Below are 21108 nucleotides of genomic sequence, written 5' to 3' on the forward strand. Positions count from 1 at the left end.
TATTGCTATGCACCAATACTCTAGAAACACTTGTATGTAGAAACCTATTTTGCATGAAAAAACATACAAACATGATCTGAAATGTTGTCCCATCATTCATTTGCAAAGAAAAACAACTTAGATTTTATTTTTGAAAGCCATAACCGGAAGTCTTACGGTGGTCTTACTGCGGTCTGCTGGTCCCGGACCGGCCAGGAAGGCATCCATCTGGTGAGTGTCTCCTCGGAAGGTGCCATCCACGGATTGTGTTGCCTCCTGTTCCTGTAGGAAAGTAAGCAGAGAGACGCGTGGATCAGCAGCAGCAGCAGCAGCAGCAGAGAGAGGAGGTATGTGGTGCACACCTTCAGCTTTATTCTGAGCAGGTGGCCCTTTGATGGGGGGAATCCTCTCCTGGAGCCCGGAGATTTGTCTCCATGCCCCCGGGCTACACGGCTGAGTGTCTGCCCTGCCTGCCAGCCTCCACGGGTCTCCACAAACCCTGAAGTGCAACTGCACCTCAGAACCTTTGTGCAGGGTTACAATGTGGAGAGACTTTAAATAGCAGGCCCGTCCTCACTGTGGAGGAAGAGGCGGACTGAGAGGCGGTGAAGTGGTTTGTAGGTCGCTAATGCTCGCTGTGCCTCCGCCGCTCATGCCGGATGGGGACCGGGTTCTTTGTGTCAGGTCTCACAAGTGGAAGTGTCATCACTCCGCTGCGATTACACCTTTACAGTAAATGTATAATTATCTGCCTGGATAATTATGTTTTCTACTTATTGACATATGCGATTGCATTTTAAATACCATTAATGGGCAAATCAAATAAAAAATAAAGACATTTGGCCAACATTAGCAAGGCCCTGCCTATACTATCGGCTATGTGTATACTACAAAGTGAACATTAAAAAACATGTGGAGTGTATACCACAGTTAAATGAATAATCTATCTATTTACGTTTTATGTCATATTGATAGGTCCTAAATCATAGCTCACCTGTTTGTTATTGACAACCGGCGTCAACTTCCATAGTGCATGAGCAATAGGCCCTGTCTTATCATAATAACTTTATTGGGTGTAGCTGTTTCCAGGCTATTTGGGAACACAGGACCTTTTTGAATGACTGTTTCGCCTCCTAACTTGAAGCCTGTTAGGATTAATGCCCATCATAAGCCATCCTCCTCTCCTCCCATTATCAGGCATCAGATCTGGATGTGTGAAGGAGTCCATGCCATGCAGTAAAGTTGCCGCACCCTCATACGTACGCATCCTGCACACGCGCAAGAACGCAAGCACGCAGGATGCCCACACACACACATCATAACATCACATCACTAATACACTGGTGAAGAATGGAAGGGAGGAGCAGATCTTCGAGGTTGTTTCTTTGTTATTGATCAAAGACCCAGATTACCCAAGAAGGAGTGGAGCAACCTTTGTAGTTCTGGCCAAAATGTCACTGTAGATATTTATTTATTTATTATACTGAAAATGTAATTTAAAAAAAAAATATTTTAGCAGGCTGTTTTAACTCTCCATGCTGCTAGGAATGACTTTTTAGTTAGCCTACTGTCGAAAACACTGGATTCAATCAATAGAATACCAAGCAGGTGTACTTTTTTAAAATGTAAACCATGTAACCAAAAAACTCTGATAGAACAAATATTGAGGACATCTTATCGTATTATCTTATTAGGAGATGCAGTAGAGGTAAAATTGTTGAATAGGTGAAAAATAAAAGAGTAGAGAAAAGTCTAAATAGTGTGTAGTGGAAACCTCTGACGACCCCTTTTGTGGGTACAAATCCATAGGTTGGGCAGCACTGCATATTAACCCTAATATTTATCATTTTTCGGCCTTGACATGGATTTTACATTTTCAGATTACAGATTGGACATACCTTGCCCTATTGGGTGTCCAATTATTTCCTGTGGATGTTTTAAATGATGAGGATTGTTTGGATACTACTGTGATACTTTGCATGATTTTGTGCAATGAAGTTTGCCTAATGACCCCGGTCTCTAAAATAATTGAGAATATAATTGAAACTGTAACGTTCCATACCTGGTCCAGCTGGGGAAAGCTCATGACTCTTTGCTAGTAGAGACATTTTCAATGAATGTCAGGAACACCAATACATTTCTCAGCTCATATTGTTTGGCCACTATGATTATTGGAGTGGACATCATTGTTAGTGGCTTTATGCTGCTCTAGTCCTTTCAAAATAAACCCCTTATTGACCCTTGTCTGCCTTGTTGTGATCCACTACTGGATTCTTTCTAATCCCCACTACGTCACTGTGCACTGGGATGTCAGGTCACAGGCAGTGACAGCCTCCTCAGTCCTCTAGCTGATGTCAGTCACAGCCTGACAGACTAGTCTCAGGGCAGCATCACTGCTTCTTAGCTCTGCTAGACTTACTACACACTCAAGATGAGGAACTGTAAAAAGTAATCTATCTCATAGAAAAATTGCAGTTTTTGTGCCTTTTCTTGTTTAGATTTGAGTCAGTTTACTACAGTTTTAGCGGCTGCTCACAATACCGAACAAAACAGGATTAAATGAGTATCTTTCTCCTTCTTTTTTCCTTACAGATCTATAGCCATGTCTTCCAGCTCAGGGAATGTGCGGATCCTTATAAAGGGCGGTAAGGTGGTGAACGATGACTGCACCCAGGAGGCCGACGTCTACATCGAGAACGGCATCATCCAGCAGGTGGGCAAGGAGATGATGATCCCAGGTGGAGCCAAAGTCATCGATGCCTCTGGAAAACTGGTCCTCCCCGGGGGGATCGACACCAGCGTCCACCTGGAGGAGAGCTTCATGAACGCCACCACGGCAGACGACTTCTACAGCGGCACCAAGGTAACGTCCTGCTGGGAATGAAAAGGAAGAGAGGAGAGTTAAGACTTGAAGTAGGACACCTATCCTAATTGTAGATCAGAGCACAGGCAACACTAAATGTCAAAGCAAGTCAAAGCATGAAATAAGAGCAGTGATTTGCAAATTAAGACTGTGACCTACATTTTCAAGTTCAAGTTTTTGTGCTTGACTTTCGTGGATATCACCTTTTTAGACTTCCTATGTTCACAAATGTGTTCTTTCCCCATTAGATAGAGATCATTGCAAGCTTATTAATGATGCTTATTTTAGCTAAGATTTCAGAGAAGCTTTTTCCGTTTGGTTTTGATATGTAATTTGTTGTCATCCATTATGTTGTTGTTTTTGAGATATGACTACTCTATTACCATGTCTAGGTAAAATAACCAAATTAGAGCAAAATGTAAACACTAAAATTATATTAAATATGAGGCATTAAAATGGAATGATACAATGATATACAGCATCTTATAAGTTAAACGAGGCAGAGGAAGGCGGCTGTAATGTTGTAAAACATTTCAGTTTTGGGGGTTTTATTTCAGCCATGCTATTCATTTTGGAGGTAGAGCCCCTAGCCATTAGTTGATTAACTCATTAGTAAATGGGCCGAAAGTTAATTGGACACTTTCATTATCGACTAATCTGTTGAGTCATTTTTTCAAGATTTCCTGGTTTCAGTTTCCAATATTTGAATATGTTCTTTTTTTTCCCTATGATTGTTAGTCGAATATATTTGAGTTTATTTGTTGGCTAGACAGACACCTTGGACTCAGATCTGTAATAAGCCCCTCAGAGAGTGAGATTCAATAAAAAAAAAAAAGCTAAGAAGCATTACAAATAGAAGCTAGACTTGTAATGGACATCTCTCTCAGACAAAATGATTATCAATTATTTAAAGAGAATAATCAGCAGATTCATCCACTTAAACCTGCCCTACTTGGCAGTTGTATGTGGGTTTTTTACTTGAAGTATCACAAGTTTGCAGAGCGTGTGTTTCACCAGCATCACACTGGAATGAGTTGGCCCTCTGCTGTTAGCGAGGCTGCCAGAATGTGTGGAATAAAGTCACCATGGCGTCTGATAAAGCCTGGGATACCCTGCTCTGCCTTCAGGGCTCCATGATGACTCAACACTGTGAGAAATGATGGAGTATGAGAGGTGACGGAGGCTGGGCTTCAGATTTAGGAACTGCACAGACAGACTGCTGCCGGTAGACGCCGGTGACAGACACTATTCTCCTCACTCCTCTCTGCCTCGCCCCTCCCTACACGCTCCAAAAAAAAAAGAGTCCGGAGACAAATGCAGATCGGTATCCGTTTCCATGGATACCGGGGGGCTGCTGCAAAGACTGCTGCAAAGCCTTTTCACTAACGCCATTGTGCTTGGAGACAATGGCTCTCAGACACAAGCCCCCACTCCTCTTCGTGTCCCCTCCCTCTTCACTCTCTAGGGGTCAGCTGACAGATGCTCAGTGAAGCATGCACTCATACACAAAACACACTCTGTTTCACGTGTCGGGGTTATTCACATCTACTGTACGCGTGGGTTTGAAACATCTTAGTCTATGGGAGATAATAAGCAATAAGTGCTGATGTCGTAAAAAATATATTATACAGTGAGCTTTGATTATACTGTGAGGGGCAGTTAATTGACTACTAAAGGATTTGTATTCCCCTCAGCAATCGTTATACAAATAACCATAACAAATGTGCATTAATAGCAATTGTGGCTTCTACCTTTATGCCCAGAGCAGAAGAGTTATGTTGATTACTCTCTTTAGTATTTATGGGTTTAATAAATCAATATATTCTCCTTTAACATCGCTTAATGCCGCGGTTTAATTATTATTTCAGTTAAGTCAGTTATTTCTAGTTAACCTCAGTGCATTTAAGTCTTTAATAATAATAATTACAGAATTACCCCCCTACAATTTGGGTAACTTAATAACTGTTGTCTGTATTTCTTCTAGGCGGCTCTTGCTGGCGGTACAACAATGGTGATCGGACACGTTCTGCCAGAGAAGAATGAGTCTTTGCTGGAAGCCTACGAGAAGTGCCGCAGCTCGGCGGACCCCAAAGCCTGCTGCGACTACGCTCTGCACGTGGGAGTGACTTGTTGGGGACCCAAGGTAATCCGTCACTGTGTCTCCCACTACACATGATTTATTTTCCCTATTCAAAATAATGTTCAGCGAAAAAAACCTCATAGCTTTAGTTGTGTAGTGTGATGTGTCTTACTTCTGCTGCACCTCTGTAAGTGATTTCGTACAATTCCTTGAGTGGTTATTATCGCCCACCTGCAGGCGAAGACATGGAGATGAGTTAAAAGATTCCCAAACAAGGGGCCTTTAATTATAATGCCAGGACAAAGCAAAATCTCTCAGACTGAAGTAACTATCCATTATATATTTTTAGGCTCTACTTATCTACAAAAATATACAAACAGTTTAAAAGAACGTGAAATAAAAAATACACCAATAACAGAGACCTGGGCTATGGTAAAAAAAAAAATGACTTCCTTTCTTTACAGCTTTTCCTTGACCTCTTTGGAAAATGTCATGATGTTATGCAATGGCAGATTATTTATTTTTCAGCAACGTTGGTAACAATACATAGAAATTGGTCAAAGTGACAAACTAAATGCTGCTTAAATCACATTAAGATTCCTATCTTAAACAGAATGTCACTTTGCTGCGTTGCTTTATATGTTCCTTGCGCATGGAATTGTGGGACTTAATTATCTCTTTTCATTGGTTAAAGCATGATCCAGTGTTCCCTATGCTAAAGGAGATATGAAAGGAAAAATTGAAGCAGCTTTCCATATAATGTATACAACTGGACCAGCCCTTATCATGGCTGCCACTTAGATACTTCTGGGTCATTTCACTCAGTTAATAACATTCCTAAGCAAAAACAGTTTCAAACTATTTGACCGTGGCCCAGATATATATATTTTTTAAAGACACTTGGTTCAAGCGGAGAGATGCTGAGGCTCATTTACACTTCCTGCAGGTGCGAGCTGAGATGGAGAAGCTGGTGAGGGAGCACGGGGTGAATTCCTTCCAGATGTTCATGGCCTATAAGGACATGTTCATGCTGAGGGACAGCGAGCTCTTCCAGGCTCTGCAGCAGTGTAAGGACATCGGAGCCATAGCAAGGGTCCACGCTGAGAACGGGGAGCTGGTGGCCGAGGTGAGGGGATCACTTATATTTGTTCATCTAACACATCAAGTTATCATAGATGCTTGTGTTAATTAATTTTGTAGCCATTTGTAGTCAATATTATTCATGATATTCTCTTGTCTCTTCGCAGGGCGCAAAGGAAGCATTGGACCTGGGCATCAGCGGCCCAGAGGGGATAGAAATCAGCAGGCCTGAAGAGGTAACATACTCAGGATGACTTTCATTATATCCAGAGTCTTGTCAAGAGTATTGATATTATTTTTGTAATAAAATAATTATATCTCAAGATGATAACTCACATAATTATGTTTCTTTGCAGCTGGAAGCAGAGGCGACCCACAGGGCGATCACCATCGCAAATAGGGTGAGTGAGATCCCTTCAGCACAAATAAAGGAAAATGAGTTTGTTCGCAAAAAAAACCTATAAAGACCTTTTCTAAAAATAATAAAAACAGCACTAGTCTGAGTGCACAGGAAAACATGTCTTAGGAAAATAAATAAAATATATAGATTTTTGCAAATTATGATGTGGAGAAGACAACATGAGTTTTTCTATATTATAATGTATTCCCTGTGTGTGTGTGTTTTCTGCCAGGCCCACTGCCCGATCTATCTGGTCAATGTGTCCAGCATGTCTGCAGGAGATGTCGTTGCTACAGCCAAGATGCAGGGTAAGGCCTACTTCTGTTGGGAACTTTTTCAAAGCAAATAATATGAACTTGTAAAATAAATGTATTTAGAAAATGAAATAGCTTCAATGTATACAAGGGAAGCTCTATCAAAGAGATTTACTGTATGACTTAACAATCAGTTTGGTTTTTTACAAGCCCTGAAATATGAACTGGGACCAAATACTCTTCTTTCCATCTTGCATTTCCTGAGTGTGGCCACATACTGCATCTTGGAAATACCCAAATATTCAGCCATGTTTTTTCGGGGTGAGAAAGTGGGACGCTATGTGAAGGACAATGAATGTAATGTTTTACCAAAAGCTGGCTCCAGAGAAACCCCCCCTCACTACTGTATGGACATTTTCTAGTTGCCCACCCCCCATCTTATCCCAGTCCTAATTTTTTTGCTCTGCATTCCAACACATTTAAAATCTCATGAAAAGTAATGAAACAGTAATTTTCTGGACAAAAGTGGTCTGCTTGCTAAATAACTATTGCATGCTTAACCTCTGTCCCTTTTCTTACAGCACTCTTTTCACTATCATTTGACTTGGTGTGCCTTTTTATATGTACTGTCTAACCACAGGTAAGGTTGTCCACGGGGAAACCACCACAGCCCACGCTGTGCTGAACGGGATGCACTACTACCACCAGGACTGGGCCTACGCTGCTGCACACGTCACTGTGCCCCCTCTCCGCCTAGACCCCAGCACTCCCAACTACCTAATGAGCCTGCTGGGAAAGTGAGGAAAACCAGAAAACCTCACACTAAATGTAGTCTGATGTCAGTGTTTCTGGTGTCTAAATGTGATCTCATTCTGTTTGGCCGCAGCGACACTCTGAATGTTGTGGGCTCGGACCACCGTCCATTCACCACCAAACAGAGAGCGATGGGTAAGGATGACTTCACAAAGATCCCCCACGGGCTCCCCGGCATTGAGGATCGCATGAGCGTCATCTGGGAGAAAGGAGTGGTATGTGGAGCTCTTTTGTTCCCGAGTGGCTGCTAGAAAACCGCCAAAAAATAGGGCATCTGTTTTGGATTGGTGGTTATCGATTCTAAGGAGAAAATAACGACTCTAAGGGCAGAACAATATGTTTCTGCTTTTGGTGTTTCAGCCAGATGTTTAAGTCCATATTTTCAGTAACAATGCCCTTTATTGTAAGTCTCTATTTAGCATGTTTTAATGATTTCTATTTTTTTTTTTTATTATAAATTGTTTTAGGGTGCCTGAAAACATTTTCCAGTGACTACAGATAATAAATAGTAACTTGGCAAATACAACAATGTTTAATAATGTGCACTGTCCCTCTTTTCTTTTTTTCTTAAGGTTACAAACACAAGTGTTGTCTTTTCTTTAATTTCCAGATTGGAGGTAAGATGGATGAGAATCGCTTTGTTGCCGTCACAAGCTCAAACGCAGCCAAGATCTACAACCTCTACCCGAAGAAGGGGCGGATCATCGCGGGAGCAGACGCTGATGTGGTGGTCTGGGACCCCGAGGGATCCAAGTATGAAACTCTATCCGTCAATTCATCGACCAGCGTGCCTCACAGCAGCTTTTATCTCCAATCACTAAAAGCTGATTGGGTTTCTGAATGAACTGGATCTTCTTCTCTTTCCATCTCTGTCTGCAGGACCATTTCTGTGGATACCCAGTTCCAGGGAGGAGATGTGAACCTGTATGAGGGTCTCCGCTGTCATGGCGTGCCGCTGGTCACCATCAGCCGGGGCCGTGTGGTCTATGAGAACGGGATGTTTACATGTGCTGAGGGCTCGGGGAAGTTCTGCCCCCTGAGGACCTTCCCGGATCTCCTCTACAAGAAGATGGTGCAGAGGGAAAAGGTATCAGACACGACCATCTTTACTTCCTTTATTCATTTATTTCTTGATCCACTCCTTCTTTCTTTGTTACTTATTTCATTCTTTGTTTTGATTTTTTCCCATATTTGTTTAGTTATTTTGTATCCATTCCTTCCTTCCTTCTTTTCTTCTTTCTGTCCTTATTTTATCCATCTTTCTTTCTCTCTCATTCCTTTCTTTAATTTAATTTAGTTTTCCTTTTATTGGTTTCCCGTTGTCTTCCCATCCCTTTCTTCTTTGGTACCTACCTACTGTCTCTCTTTTCTTTCTCTCCTTTCCTTTCTCCAAAACGTTTCTATTTCATCATCAAACTTCAAAGCTTTTCAAACCTCTCTTTGTTCAATCTTAAATTAAATCTTGCAGACCAACTGTAGTCCTACAAATCTGCAATCTTAGCTGTCAGAAGAGCTACTTTTGGTCTTTTACTTTTAATACTTCTTCTAGTTAGTACTCATGTTTATAACTAGGTATAAAACTATTCCATAACAAGTTAGTTTGCTTACAAATGTTCATTAACCTGATTGTGTTCATTTATTTGCCTTACCACGTTGACTTTCCAGAGCCAGGCTGTGAAAGCTGTGGAACGAGAGCCCTACACTGGTGAAGTAGTCCCGGTGCTCAACTCAGGAAAGAGGGAAGTTGGGGTTTCAGATTTGGACACTCCGACGCGCCCCTCCACTCGGCACGGCGGCGTGAGGGACCTCCAAGGGTCCAGCTTCAGCCTGTCTGGTAAGAACCAGCAGATTCATTCAGATATCCGTGAACATTTCCATTTTAACTTGCATATGATGTCACCAGGAATGTGATATAGATGCCTTTTTTGGCTATTCTTTTCTCCACCTGTTGAGATGCTGTGTGTCTTGTGACTGAGGCACCTTGTGGCTTTTTAAAAAGGTTAACATACACCACTTAGCCTGATGAGGGCGCCATAGACATGAGAAATGTAGTTGAGTAATTCTTGGCACCTCAAAAGGTATACAGAACAGAAGGCTTACCCCTCCTGGTTTTCAGATATATTCCTCACATTCTGACCAAGAGTTGCCTAGTACACTTTTAAATAATATATATTTTTTAAATGTTATTTCTTAATTAGACAGATTTGACAGTAGATAGCTTTTTGCATCAAATGCACAAAGGGTTGATGCCTGGGGATTTGTTGGATTATTTTCTGTTTGTATTATTCGAGCAACAAATGGCCGTATTCCATGTCAATATACTTTCACGTCCAATTAAACGGAATGAGAATAAATTATATTTAAAGCTGTTTCGAGACAACCCTTGAAAGAAAATATGATTTAGTTAGAAATACCTTGTGCTGAACCCTGCGCACCATCATATTCTGCTCCAGGTGCCCAGATCGATGACAAAATTCCTAAGAGGTCCTCGGCCAGGATCCTCGCTCCTCCTGGAGGGAGATCCAGCGGAATCTGGTAACCAATCAGAAGTGACGCTGAAGATCGACACCTGAGGGAAACATATGGCCAAGCAAGACAACTTGTTTTTCTTTCTGGAGTTTGTATGTTGAACTCAGCACAGTAACATAGGACACGTTAAACTGTAGGATATTTGCCGTAACAATATTTGAATATCGATCAAACTATTATTGGTTACCAAAAATGGAGTCAATTGTTAACCAAATATAAGCAGCAAATAAAAAAAGTGTTGCCAATGAATATCTTTGGCTGTTGGATTACATTAGGGGAAATATCTTACTAATAGTTTTAGGAGTATAGAGGTGAGTCATGGTTTTTATGATGCGATTGTGTTACCTCACTGTAAAATACGATTTTGCACTTGTATCATGTACTATTTAGATGCCTTTTTACATGATTTAATGTCACACATATCACAAATGTCCTTCTTACTGCGAGCCTGGGTGAATGACATGTAATAAATTGTTACAAGGGCATGACATTATAATGTCAGTTATGAAAAATATTTGACCAATTTGAAGTATCATAATGCAAGCTAACTTTTTATATGCGTTTGTTTATTGATTATTTATATTGTATTGTGCTATTTTCCGTCGATGCTACCGCGTTAGAAATATTTCCTAAATAAGAACGAGGTCTTGGTTCAGTAGTTAATTATTCACCGATAAGTATTTCCGATCATGTTTACAGCCTTATAGCCGAATAGACGTCTGTTCCACCTCCACCAAATGTGAATGAACCTATGCTGTGTGCATGGAAGCATAGTTAGAACTACTGTAATAAGCACTAATGTTGCAATGCATTTTTTTTTAACGTATCCATTTCACCACAGAGAGCAAAAAGTCTCACCCAAACTGCCTTCTTCTCACCTGAGAACACTGACACCCACAAACACATCGCCAGGCACAGATCATGATGTTCCTTTGGTCATTTTGTACTGGTCTAAAAGGCAGGGTGTAACATATTCCTTTGACAATTACACCACTGTGAAGTAGGGCTGGGCAATAATATTATATCGTGATATGTGACTACATGTGTTTTTAGAATTTGTTATTGTAAGCTTTCTGTTCCTGGTTTAAAGTTACATTTTCTCAATTTACCGCACTGTTCTTTAGCTTTTTATATTATTTGCCTTTACCTGATTAGTCTTTAAATCCGCATTACTGGTAATAATTATCAAAATTCTCCCTTTTTTTGTGAAAGCATCAATGGTTAACCGTACAATATGACACAATAGTGAGGTATTTGGCCCAAAATATTGTGATACATGTTTTCTTCCCTATTGCCCAGCCCTACTGTGATGGTTAAAGTGAAGATGATGGGATCCTCTTCAGCATTCACAGAGTGGAATTGATTTAAGCAGATATGTTAGTCAATGAAGGCCATGTTGTCAGGGTATCAAATGCCATCACACTGTAGGACACTGAAAGCATTATAACTGGAAGGCATGCTTGTTGAGCAACTAAGGAAAAGCACTGATACTACTACTGTATTTTTATTGTTTTGTTTAGTTACAGAGTATTTCTTGTGAATAATTGTCTTTGTACGTGATTTTGTTTTGTTTTTGTAAAACCTGTTGTGTAAAGCAGGTATGCACACAAGATTTTGATTATTTTTAACAGAAGATCCTCACTCTACAGTTACATTCCTACATCATTGTTTGTTTTTTGTACAATGTTACTTTTAGAAGCTCTAGTGAATCTTCCCCTGTCCCAAATGTACACCGGTGCTGAACAATGTGTTACCACATTTAATTCCTTTTATGTCTTGTTTTTCCCTTGCAGCTCTATATCACATGATTTGAGTGCAAATAAACCACAATGAAATCTCCAACTAAATCCTGTGTCTGATTGGAAAGTAACATTTACTCACTTACTTACTTGGACTGTAAAACTTGTTACATTGTACTGATACTTATTTATATTTTAGAAAAAAATATTGTACTTTTTTGTTCACTTTATAATTTGACAGCTTTATTTGACAAACAAAAAGCAATGTCTAGTTTGGGAACTAATTTCAACTGTGTATGGCTTTAACAAAAAACGAAAAAACCTTTTATTTGTATGGTTCCTTTATATGAAATGTATATGAAAAGCCTTAATAAATTGTAAGGGCTGGACGGATTTGTTTGTTGTGACATTTTAGACCAAAACAATGAATTGACTAAATCATTGCCAGATAAATCGCTATAGAAAATCAATGTTAACGGTTGTTACATTACAAATTACTATTGTAATTTAACTTTGAATTATCTGAATATCACCTCTGTTGATGACAAGTTTTAAATCCAGCACCATGTATAAACACAATAACATAAGGTGTTTTTGTGTAGCCTGAACTCAGTAAACCCTCAGTCACCGGCAGGCCTAAAACCCAACAGACACATGATGTGTCTCTTAGCTCTAAAGTCCTATTTATAATGAACCTTTAACAGCGTGGAGTCATGCGCATGCGCGGTAGGTGCAGGATTGTTGCAGCCCCAGACAGGGCGGCCCGTTACCAAGCACTGCACCGCGCACTGGCTCAACGACGACAGCAGCGAGCATTGACATAAGGAATACAGCCAGCGTGATAACACACACACCCGTGAAAACAGTGAGTATCAAAGCGCTAAATAACCTGTAAATAATCAGTTCACGCGCACTCGCTTTGTGTGTTTCTCTTTTTGTCCGGGGGAGCGTGTTTTTTATTCCCATGCAGAGAGGATATTTCCCGTGCACTGACAGTCCTGAGCTATTCGGGGAGGCCTGTAGAGGGGGCCGCTAGGAGAACACCAGCACCAGCGTTGCGGTTTTTTTTAAAAACCGAAAGCCACCCAGCAAACGGGGCATTTATTGTTCTCAGCTCGGGCTTTAAATGCCGGACCCCCGCCCCATTGCTGCTTGTTAGTTTTCGTGTTTTGCACCAAACGTTTTGCTGCAGTCCTCACCGGAGTTTCTAGAAGAGGCCCGGACGGTTTTAGCAGAATAGACTTTCCTTTCTTGTTGTGATGATATAATATATATTCATTAGAAAATGCACAAACTGCAAGGAATGTGTCAGTGGATGTAGCCCAGCATGCATTGTTTGGTCCTATACACACGTTGTATTGTTTGTTGTAGTTTATAAGCATATAATTGTAAGCTAGCAAAGCCCCATGGGACACTGCTGCACGCTGCTGAAGCTGCAGTCACAATAATATCACTGTTATTATCACCATGAAGGACCGCCGACACTACAGATACGCGTTTTACTAGTGTTTTATGTGAGAAACGCTACTATAATGTATCTTTCTGTGTGGCTCATGCAGACACAGTGCGGCGTGTGACCTGGTATTTAATTATTGTGTTAATATTAAATACCATTAATGTGGCATTTTACTGCAGGGAATGTCAAGGGTTTACAGGCCCATTCTGACACAACTCCACCAGGGGTATTAGCAGGAAAGTGAGCAGAGAGAAGTGTGCCTCTGCCAGATGTGTAAAGCTGCTCACAAACATCAGGATATTTCTGTTTAATCTAGGGGGGATTATGCTCTCAACACATCTGTAGATTAAAGCTGAAACTAAAGATGCTTGTCAGGCACTGTGTTTACAGGCAAAAATCTAGAGCAGCCTACTTCTCATCAAAGTCCAGGACCACCAGTGTCACTGCGCAAAGATAACCACCACTAACAACCTTGGGATACAAAGAAACACTAATCCCCACCAAAGAGTTGAACAGTGTATACAGATTAATACTACTGCATAACATCCTACATATCCAGGACAATTATATCAAGAAATGGGTTGTATTAAATGAGTCCAGCAAAGTAGGTCTTTAAAAATGTGTCAATCACTCAACAGTAACAAAATTAATTTACAAGTATTTTGATAATTTATTATTATATGCGCCAAATAAGTTTAAAGAAGCATGTGTCCTAATACAACATTATTAAAAAGGTATTAGACTGTTTAGAAAGTTAGAACTTTGTCACTTTATTGTTATTGGTCCTTATTATATACCACATTATTGTAAGTTGTTGTTCAAGACAATAATATATATTATTTCTAGGTTTACTTGATAAAAATGTATTTTGAAGACATTTAAGAAAATGGAAGATATTGTAACAGGTTATTTTGACATTTTATATGAAAAAAGAGAATCGTTAGTTGCAGCCTAAGTAGATCACTTCCGCATTTTTCTGAAGGTTGGGATAGGATGATAGTAGCAAGCTGTGTATATCCTATTCACACTGTGGTCAATCAAAGAATGACGAAGCTATCGGTTGGAAATATTGTAAACGTACTTTTAGACAATAAATGTAAAGCCTTAGATAAAAGGCAAAAAAAACCTCCAACTGAAAGTCTTATTTTCTCTCTTTTCAAGTTGGTTTCAGGGAGGGGATGGCTGTGAATGTGTATGCCACGTCTGTGTCTATTGACAACCTCAGTAGACATGACATGCTGGCATGGGTCAACGATTCTTTGCACCTCACCTACACGAAGATCGAACAGCTGTGTTCAGGTAAAGCTTCATTCAAATACTGCTCAACCTGAATGAGAAGACAACACAAATATATTGATGCATCTTTGTGTTTTTCAGGAGCGGCATATTGCCAGTTCATGGACATGTTGTTCCCGGGCTGTATCCTTCTGAAGAAGGTCAAATTTCAAGCCAAGCTGGAGCATGAGTCTATACACAACTTCAAAGTTCTTCAGGCAGCTTTCAAAAGGATGAGTGTGGACAAAGTCAGTTCACTTTTATCATATTATCATGTTTTTCACTGTATTTCAAAGGCTTGGTTCATGGTTGTGATAATCAATCAGTTATTTACCTACAAAAGATGGCGGTCAGCACACCAACAGTTTTGAGAAATAGCAAACAGCAGGAAAACACATTTTAGTCTTATCCTGTCGGACAGTCCTGTTCAACAGGGAACAAAATCCCGTATCTACGCATTAGACCAAACTACCAGATATCATTCATTTAGAAAAACAGTCATTTGCAAAATAAGGGAGTTGCTTGTTAGTTTGTTTGTTTGTGACTTTGGTGAATCCAAACTAACCAAAGTCGAACAATAACACAAACTAATGAACCTACCGAGTCAGAGGTGTTTGTTATATTACATGTAGATATTCAAGCATTTCCTGTTTCCATCCTCCAGATAATTCCTGTAGAAAAGCTTGTAAAAGGGAAGTTCCAGGACAACTTTGAATTCGTGCAGTGGTTCAAGAAGTTCTTCGACGCCAACTACGATGGGAAGGAGTACGACCCTTTACTAGCCAGACAGGGGCAAGACGTGAACCCAGCCCCCAACCCAGGTGATCACTTTATCCACAAACCAAAGAGATACGCAGGTAAACCAAACAGTTTCGGCTTTGCTGCACGTTCTTGCTGAGCTTTGGATGGCTCTGAAGCGCAAGTGGTGTGAGCAGCACGATTCACAGACTGACTGCTGTCTTCTTAGGTCCATCTCACTGCCCAGCATTCACAAGCCACATGACACCGTGTAGGTATGGTACAGGTACTGCTGGGATCTTAGCAATCACCACGGACTTGCAAATGCCAATTGCAACTTGTCTTCCCAATTCTAATTGATCACAATCAGCAGATGTGCAAGAAAATCGGAAGAAATATCAAATGCAACCACTCTCTCCAGTGTCCTGCATCAAGCAGCTGATGCAACACTGTCACAGCCCTATATCTGCCTGAAAGCCAGACAGAGAAACTAGAAAGTTTGTCTCATTTTACTAACAATAGTAACGTCAGCCAGGCTTGCTTTGTCTCTGTGAAAGATGTATGCTTGAAAATCATGGCAGACAATGTAAATTGACTTGCAGTGTGTCATTAGGCTGCTATGTGAGGTAGTCACTGGTGAGCAGTGTGGTTGTTAATGGGCAAAGTGACTGCATTTAATTTTAAAACTGTGTTGGCATGTTTTGAATTTGAGTTTAACGCCTCTGCTGAAGCACTTGCAGGGTTTTTCTGTATTAATTATTTTAGCAGGACATTCAATCTGGCAATCACATTTTTTGTCAGTATCAGTTTTGTTGTGAAAGAATTTCAACACAACAAAAATGTTTCACAACAAAATAGCATCTCAAAAGCACAACATTATGCTATAAGCTGATGACATCAGCTCTCTATAATGTGCTCTATCCATCGCCACTTTGCTGTAAAGCCAACATTACAAATCTGTTTTAATTCAAATGATAAACCTCTCTGATCATCTCTCTTACTCCCAAGGACCACAGAGGACATCTCCAACAGTTCCCAAAATCATGCCAACACCGCAACGGGTCCAACACAACGTTCCAGTTATGAGGAAGAATCCCTCTTTGTCTAGAAACGGGGGAATTGATGCTGAGATCATGGAGCTAAATCAACAGGTAGACAACAAGAGTACTCTCTCACGTCTATGGAGTCCTTATACACTATATTCAAACCTACTGTTTCACGGGACATTTTTACATCTTTTAGTAATCTTGCTTTACTTTAATAACAAGTCAAAATGTCTCCTCATTTGTTGGTTATTATTTTGCATTTTAGAGTTTTTACTTTATTTTCTTTTGTTTTGTATGCCCTGTAACAATATCATTTCTTAAAATGCAAAAATAGATATATATATATATATCAAAGAAGAAAATCAAAAAAAATCATGTTACTTTTAATGTGAAAAGTATTATGCTGTGAAAACAAATAGTTTCTCAAACTCTTAGCACTTTAACAGGCTGTGAGCCCTATTTTTTTGCCTACTGCCTTCCTATATCAAAACATATATTATTTTCTCTTTCCTTTCTCAGTTGATGGAGTTGAAGTTGACTGTGGACGGATTAGAGAAAGAGCGAGACTTCTACTTCAGCAAACTACGGGACATCGAGCTGATCTGCCAGGAACACGAGAGTGAAAACAACACCGTCCTGTCCAGTATAATCAACATTCTCTACGCAACAGAGGTATGCATCCTTTTACTGCAACACATGCGGGCTGCACTGCACCATTTCAATCTGCATGTCCTTTCCTCAGAGAGTTAGGCCTTCTTTGAGACAAACTCAGCCATGTCTCGTCTCATCACCCAAGGAACACATTCACTTTCTAGTTAGGAAAACATTGTGTGCAATGCAAATGTTCCTTTCTCCTACCTCATTTAAAATGAAACAAATCCATATTTCCAGTCGCCTCGGCTCAGCAGTAAGCTGCAAACTGACTGTCAGATAACGTTTATAAACATAATTAAATGTTAATCATGTTGTCATATTGCCTACTTCTAATGCACATAAAGTGTAATTTGTATCTTCTTGGTCGAATGCACTTATTGTAAGTGGCTTTGGATAAAAGCATTAGCTAAATGCAATGTAATGTAATCATTCTAAAAGTCGGTTCAGCAGGTTTGGACTAAATCAAAATTGTTCAAGCGAATGCACTGGACTGAACCAGGACAACAACACCAGATATCGACCATCAACTCTTTAGGACATTGGACCAACCTAACTGTCTTTTCTCGGTTTCTAAGGATGGCTTTGCACCGCCGGAGGATGAGGACCTCGAGGAACAAGGTCACCTGGACCAGGAGGAATACTGAGCTCTTCACCCCCCCCCCACCCCAACATCTCCATCTTCTTTTATTATTTCCCTCATTTGTTTTCTATTCCTTCTGCACGCTCCCTATAAATACTCCCCGTTATCTCTGTTCCCTGTCTGTCTTTTCCTTTCTTTTTCATATGTATATCTGTGCATAACCTCCCCCCATTCTCCCTCTGGCCGTCTACTCACTATACACACTACTGTGCATCATCTTCTGCTGCTCCTCCCTGCCTCCACAGTAACAATTATGTCCCACATATCCCAGTTATTTCAGCATGAGTAACGCAGCAAATCGAGCCACGCCTGGCATGGAGGTTGTTATGGCAAACAGTGAATTTTGAGTCTGTAAATATTGCCTACATAGTGATTTCTGAGAGAACAAAGTCTTTGCTCGTTATGGAGTTATTTATTTGACTTTTGTGCGCTTAGAGCACAGCAACAACAATGCTCTAAAGTGTTGTCAGGACAGAGCTACTAAAACTGTAACAAAGGTGACTTTTTAATAACAATTTCTTATTTATTTAACTTATATTTCATTATGATTAACTTTCTGTAGCAAAATTGGTGCATAACCTACTGTATATGAAGTGAAAGCTGAGGCCATGTGTGTTATTTTGGTTATGGTTTTAGTTTGATTAAGAATCAAGCTTTTTGTTTCTGGTATGGTGCGTTCATGGCATGTAGAAACGCTGAAGGAAATTCTGTGGTGTAATGACTCAAGGCGTACGATCAGTGCTCTGTGATTATTCATTATTGATCAGCAACATATCTGAGCATGAGAATGTTACACATTGACTGTGAATGAGTGATATTTTGTATATGTAATTTGTGTCGAGATTTTGTCCGATGTTGCACGATCCTGATTAATGGCAGTTGTATCTTAAAGGCCATCATGCAGACGCCTATGAGTTTTAAATTTAGAGGTGGAAAGCCACCTGCAGACTGACCACAAGGTTATAGATTGTAGCAGTACTAATGTTTTAATCTAAAATATAAAGGAGCCTGACAATGAATTAACACAGACACACTTTCACATGATAGGTATTGTCATGTCTACCTGCTAATCATACTTTATTTTTATTTGCTGTTAAGGGTTGCCCAGGGTATATGCTATGAGTTGTAGTTTGGCTTACAGTCAGTATTAATACAATCTGGTAACTGGTCATCTTAAGCATCCAGTTAAACTAAGGAAGTCTCCTTGTCCTTCACCTGCTTTTTCTACTAGCAAACTGGCTGTCGTCTGATCTCAAACTTGCATTCATTGACCATGTAAGCATCTACAGAACACTCATCTTCTGAGTTTTGAATAAAATAAACAGTTGTGAAATAAATTGTGGTGGTTGATTTTGAGTGAAATAGTTTTGCATTGCAAGTTCAAATGGTTTAAATGTTCACTTAATTAACATTACATTAGCATGCTATAAACAGGCGTGGAAGCAGTACTCAAACGATTTACTTAAGTAAAAGTAGCTATACTACAGTGTAAAAAAAGTATTGGCATCAAAACATATTTTAAGTACCAAAAGTACTCGTTATGCGGAATGGCCCAGTTAAGCACCATATATATTTTAAATTACATACATTAAACATATTTAAATGTATTTAAATATTATAATAATTATAATTGATGCATTAACATGTTCATTATTTCAGAGTTGCACTTGGTAAAAGTGGGGTTCATTTTAATTTATATCTTTATATAGGCCTACTACTAGAAAGCTCAACCTATAATAATATTTGATTATATATTAGTAGATCCATATTTTGTATTAATAACCTAAATCTGCAATGTAACTGGTTACTAAAAAATATGAAAGAAATGTCGTGGCGTAAAAAGTTCAACATTTGCCTACGAAATTAAGTAATGGTAGTAAATGTGAGTACATAAAGTAATGAGAAATACTCAAGTAAAGTACAAGTACCTTCACTTTTTTACTTGAGTGGAGTTAATAATGAATAATTGTTCTCAGTCTTGAGTAAATGTACAAGTTTACTGAGGATTTGAATCCCCTCTTTCCAAATAATAGAGATACCATGTATTACACTCAGACCCCTTGCAGCCCACGGATCTCATCGTGGCTACTTCAATGGACGTCATCCGGGGGATTAGCTCAAATGGTAGAGCGCTCGCTTAGCATGCGAGAAGTAGCGGGATCGATGCCCGCATCCTCCAGTGTGACTTTTGTATTTCACCATCTAGTTAGTGTTTGTGTCTGCTAATCAAATACCTTTGTTAAAACGTTAATTGCTTTAAAACAATTTTGTAATTTGAATCAGAGTAGAAACGTGGAAAGGTTACAATGAGGGAACTATCTCTCGATTTTCAACATAAACAGACTGCTTTTTATCTGGTAGAACTTGCTCTGTGTCTGCTATTCAAATACCTTTGTTAAAACGTTCATTGCTTTAAAACAATTGTGTTATTTAAATCAGAGTAGAAAACGTGAAAAGGTTACAATGAGGGAAGTTAGGGAACCATCTTTCGACATAAACGGACTTAGAGAAGAAGAACTTGTATGGTCGATGAGAAGTGACATTTTTCTGGACTAAAAAATATCAAAACCTCAAGAGATTTACCTGATATGGTGGTCCAGGGGGAGCGTCACCGTCGCTGAAACTTCAGCATATCACAATCTCATGAAAGTTTAACGTACCATCAGCAGCCGTTTCTCGGTCCCATTGAAGACCAGCAGATGGCAGCACAATGTAGCGGACTCCATGAACATTATTCACAGTTTTCTGAGGTTAACGAAAGTTTGTATCTCATTTTTCTCTTTCTGTCATGTTTTACGTTCACAATTAACACAGAAACGTTTGGACAGTGTCAGTGTGTTGCTATGGTTTCGTAGAATGTTGAGAGTAACGTTTTCCAACGGCCGTCTCTGTTTGTAGCTTTCTTAAAATGAAATACAAATAAAAATACAAACCAAAAAAAAGGTCTGTCTCAAATGAACAAGAACTGTTTCAGACTTTCTCGAGGGTAATAGTTCAGTAATTTTACAGTTCAAACTGGTTTTAGTCTTAGGCTATTAACACTTTCCAAGAAAATGTTTTATTGTTGAGTTATTGAACAAGTTTGGTTCCATCAATATCTTTATAACTTTACGAAACTTATGATTGTACTTTAGCATCTTGTTAACCCTAATTTTAGCCCAATGTTATTCCTAGCCTAAAGCGTCCCCTTTGGTGCAGATTTAGACAGTAAAATACAGATCCACAAATAAGCAATATTTATTACAGATATTATGGTCAATCAAAACAAAAAAGACACATATTTCGAAAAAACATGTCAAATATCAGACCAGCTGACACTTAAATCCTCAACTCAGTCGTCAACATCACTACAGCAACTGCTATGTCTACTCAAACAGTTCATAGGAATAAAAACAAAAGGTAAATTAAACTTTAACATTCAGTGAAGGCTGTTTTTAACGTGAAGATGCACAAAATCTTTGTCAATCTTTTTTTTAAAGTACAGACCTTGTCCATGTTTTGTAAAAAAACTAGGATCCTGTCTTAATCAGCCCTAAAGAGTCAGTACAGTCAAATATTTGGC

At 39.5% G+C, this 21108-nt stretch overlaps 2 protein-coding genes and 1 non-coding gene across 6 annotated transcripts; all 3 read left to right on the forward strand.

Moving 5' to 3' along the window:
• Positions 1 to 224: 224 nt before the first annotated feature.
• On the forward strand, positions 225 to 12082 carry dpysl5a (dihydropyrimidinase like 5a). 2 transcript variants are annotated; one of them, XM_010768017.1, is made up of 13 exons: positions 225 to 326; positions 2572 to 2842; positions 4827 to 4985; positions 5869 to 6048; positions 6170 to 6238; positions 6359 to 6403; positions 6635 to 6710; positions 7297 to 7453; positions 7543 to 7684; positions 8080 to 8222; positions 8349 to 8556; positions 9135 to 9303; positions 9923 to 12082. In XM_010768017.1, exons 2-13 carry the CDS (start codon positions 2582 to 2584, stop codon positions 10006 to 10008), a joined length of 1695 nt encoding a protein of 564 aa, XP_010766319.1. In that variant the 5' UTR covers positions 225 to 326; positions 2572 to 2581; the 3' UTR covers positions 10009 to 12082. The 2 variants fall into 2 exon arrangements, with proteins under 2 accessions (XP_010766319.1, XP_010766242.1); XM_010767940.1 differs by lacking the exon at positions 225 to 326 and adding an exon at positions 2349 to 2427.
• A 394-nt stretch (positions 12083 to 12476) lies between these two features.
• mapre3a (microtubule-associated protein, RP/EB family, member 3a) lies at positions 12477 to 18883 on the forward strand. Of its 3 annotated transcripts, none has more exons than XM_010768128.1 (7): positions 12477 to 12602; positions 14355 to 14492; positions 14571 to 14716; positions 15133 to 15325; positions 16215 to 16357; positions 16772 to 16924; positions 17482 to 18883. In XM_010768128.1, the coding sequence occupies exons 2-7, from the start codon at positions 14372 to 14374 to the stop codon at positions 17548 to 17550; spliced, it is 825 nt and encodes a 274-aa protein (XP_010766430.1). In that variant the 5' UTR covers positions 12477 to 12602; positions 14355 to 14371; the 3' UTR covers positions 17551 to 18883. The 3 variants fall into 3 exon arrangements, with proteins under 3 accessions (XP_010766430.1, XP_010766567.1, XP_010766497.1); XM_010768265.1 differs by having other exon boundaries at positions 15133 to 15289; XM_010768195.1 differs by having other exon boundaries at positions 14365 to 14492.
• A 769-nt stretch (positions 18884 to 19652) lies between these two features.
• trnaa-agc (transfer RNA alanine (anticodon AGC)) lies at positions 19653 to 19725 on the forward strand. The gene has a single exon. It is a non-coding gene; the product is annotated as a tRNA-Ala (tRNA).
• Positions 19726 to 21108: the final 1383 nt, after the last annotated feature.

This window comes from Notothenia coriiceps, unplaced genomic scaffold (assembly GCF_000735185.1).
Source record: "Notothenia coriiceps isolate Sejong01 unplaced genomic scaffold, NC01 NC01_scaffold00000120, whole genome shotgun sequence".
Taxonomy (NCBI): domain Eukaryota; kingdom Metazoa; phylum Chordata; class Actinopteri; order Perciformes; family Nototheniidae; genus Notothenia; species Notothenia coriiceps.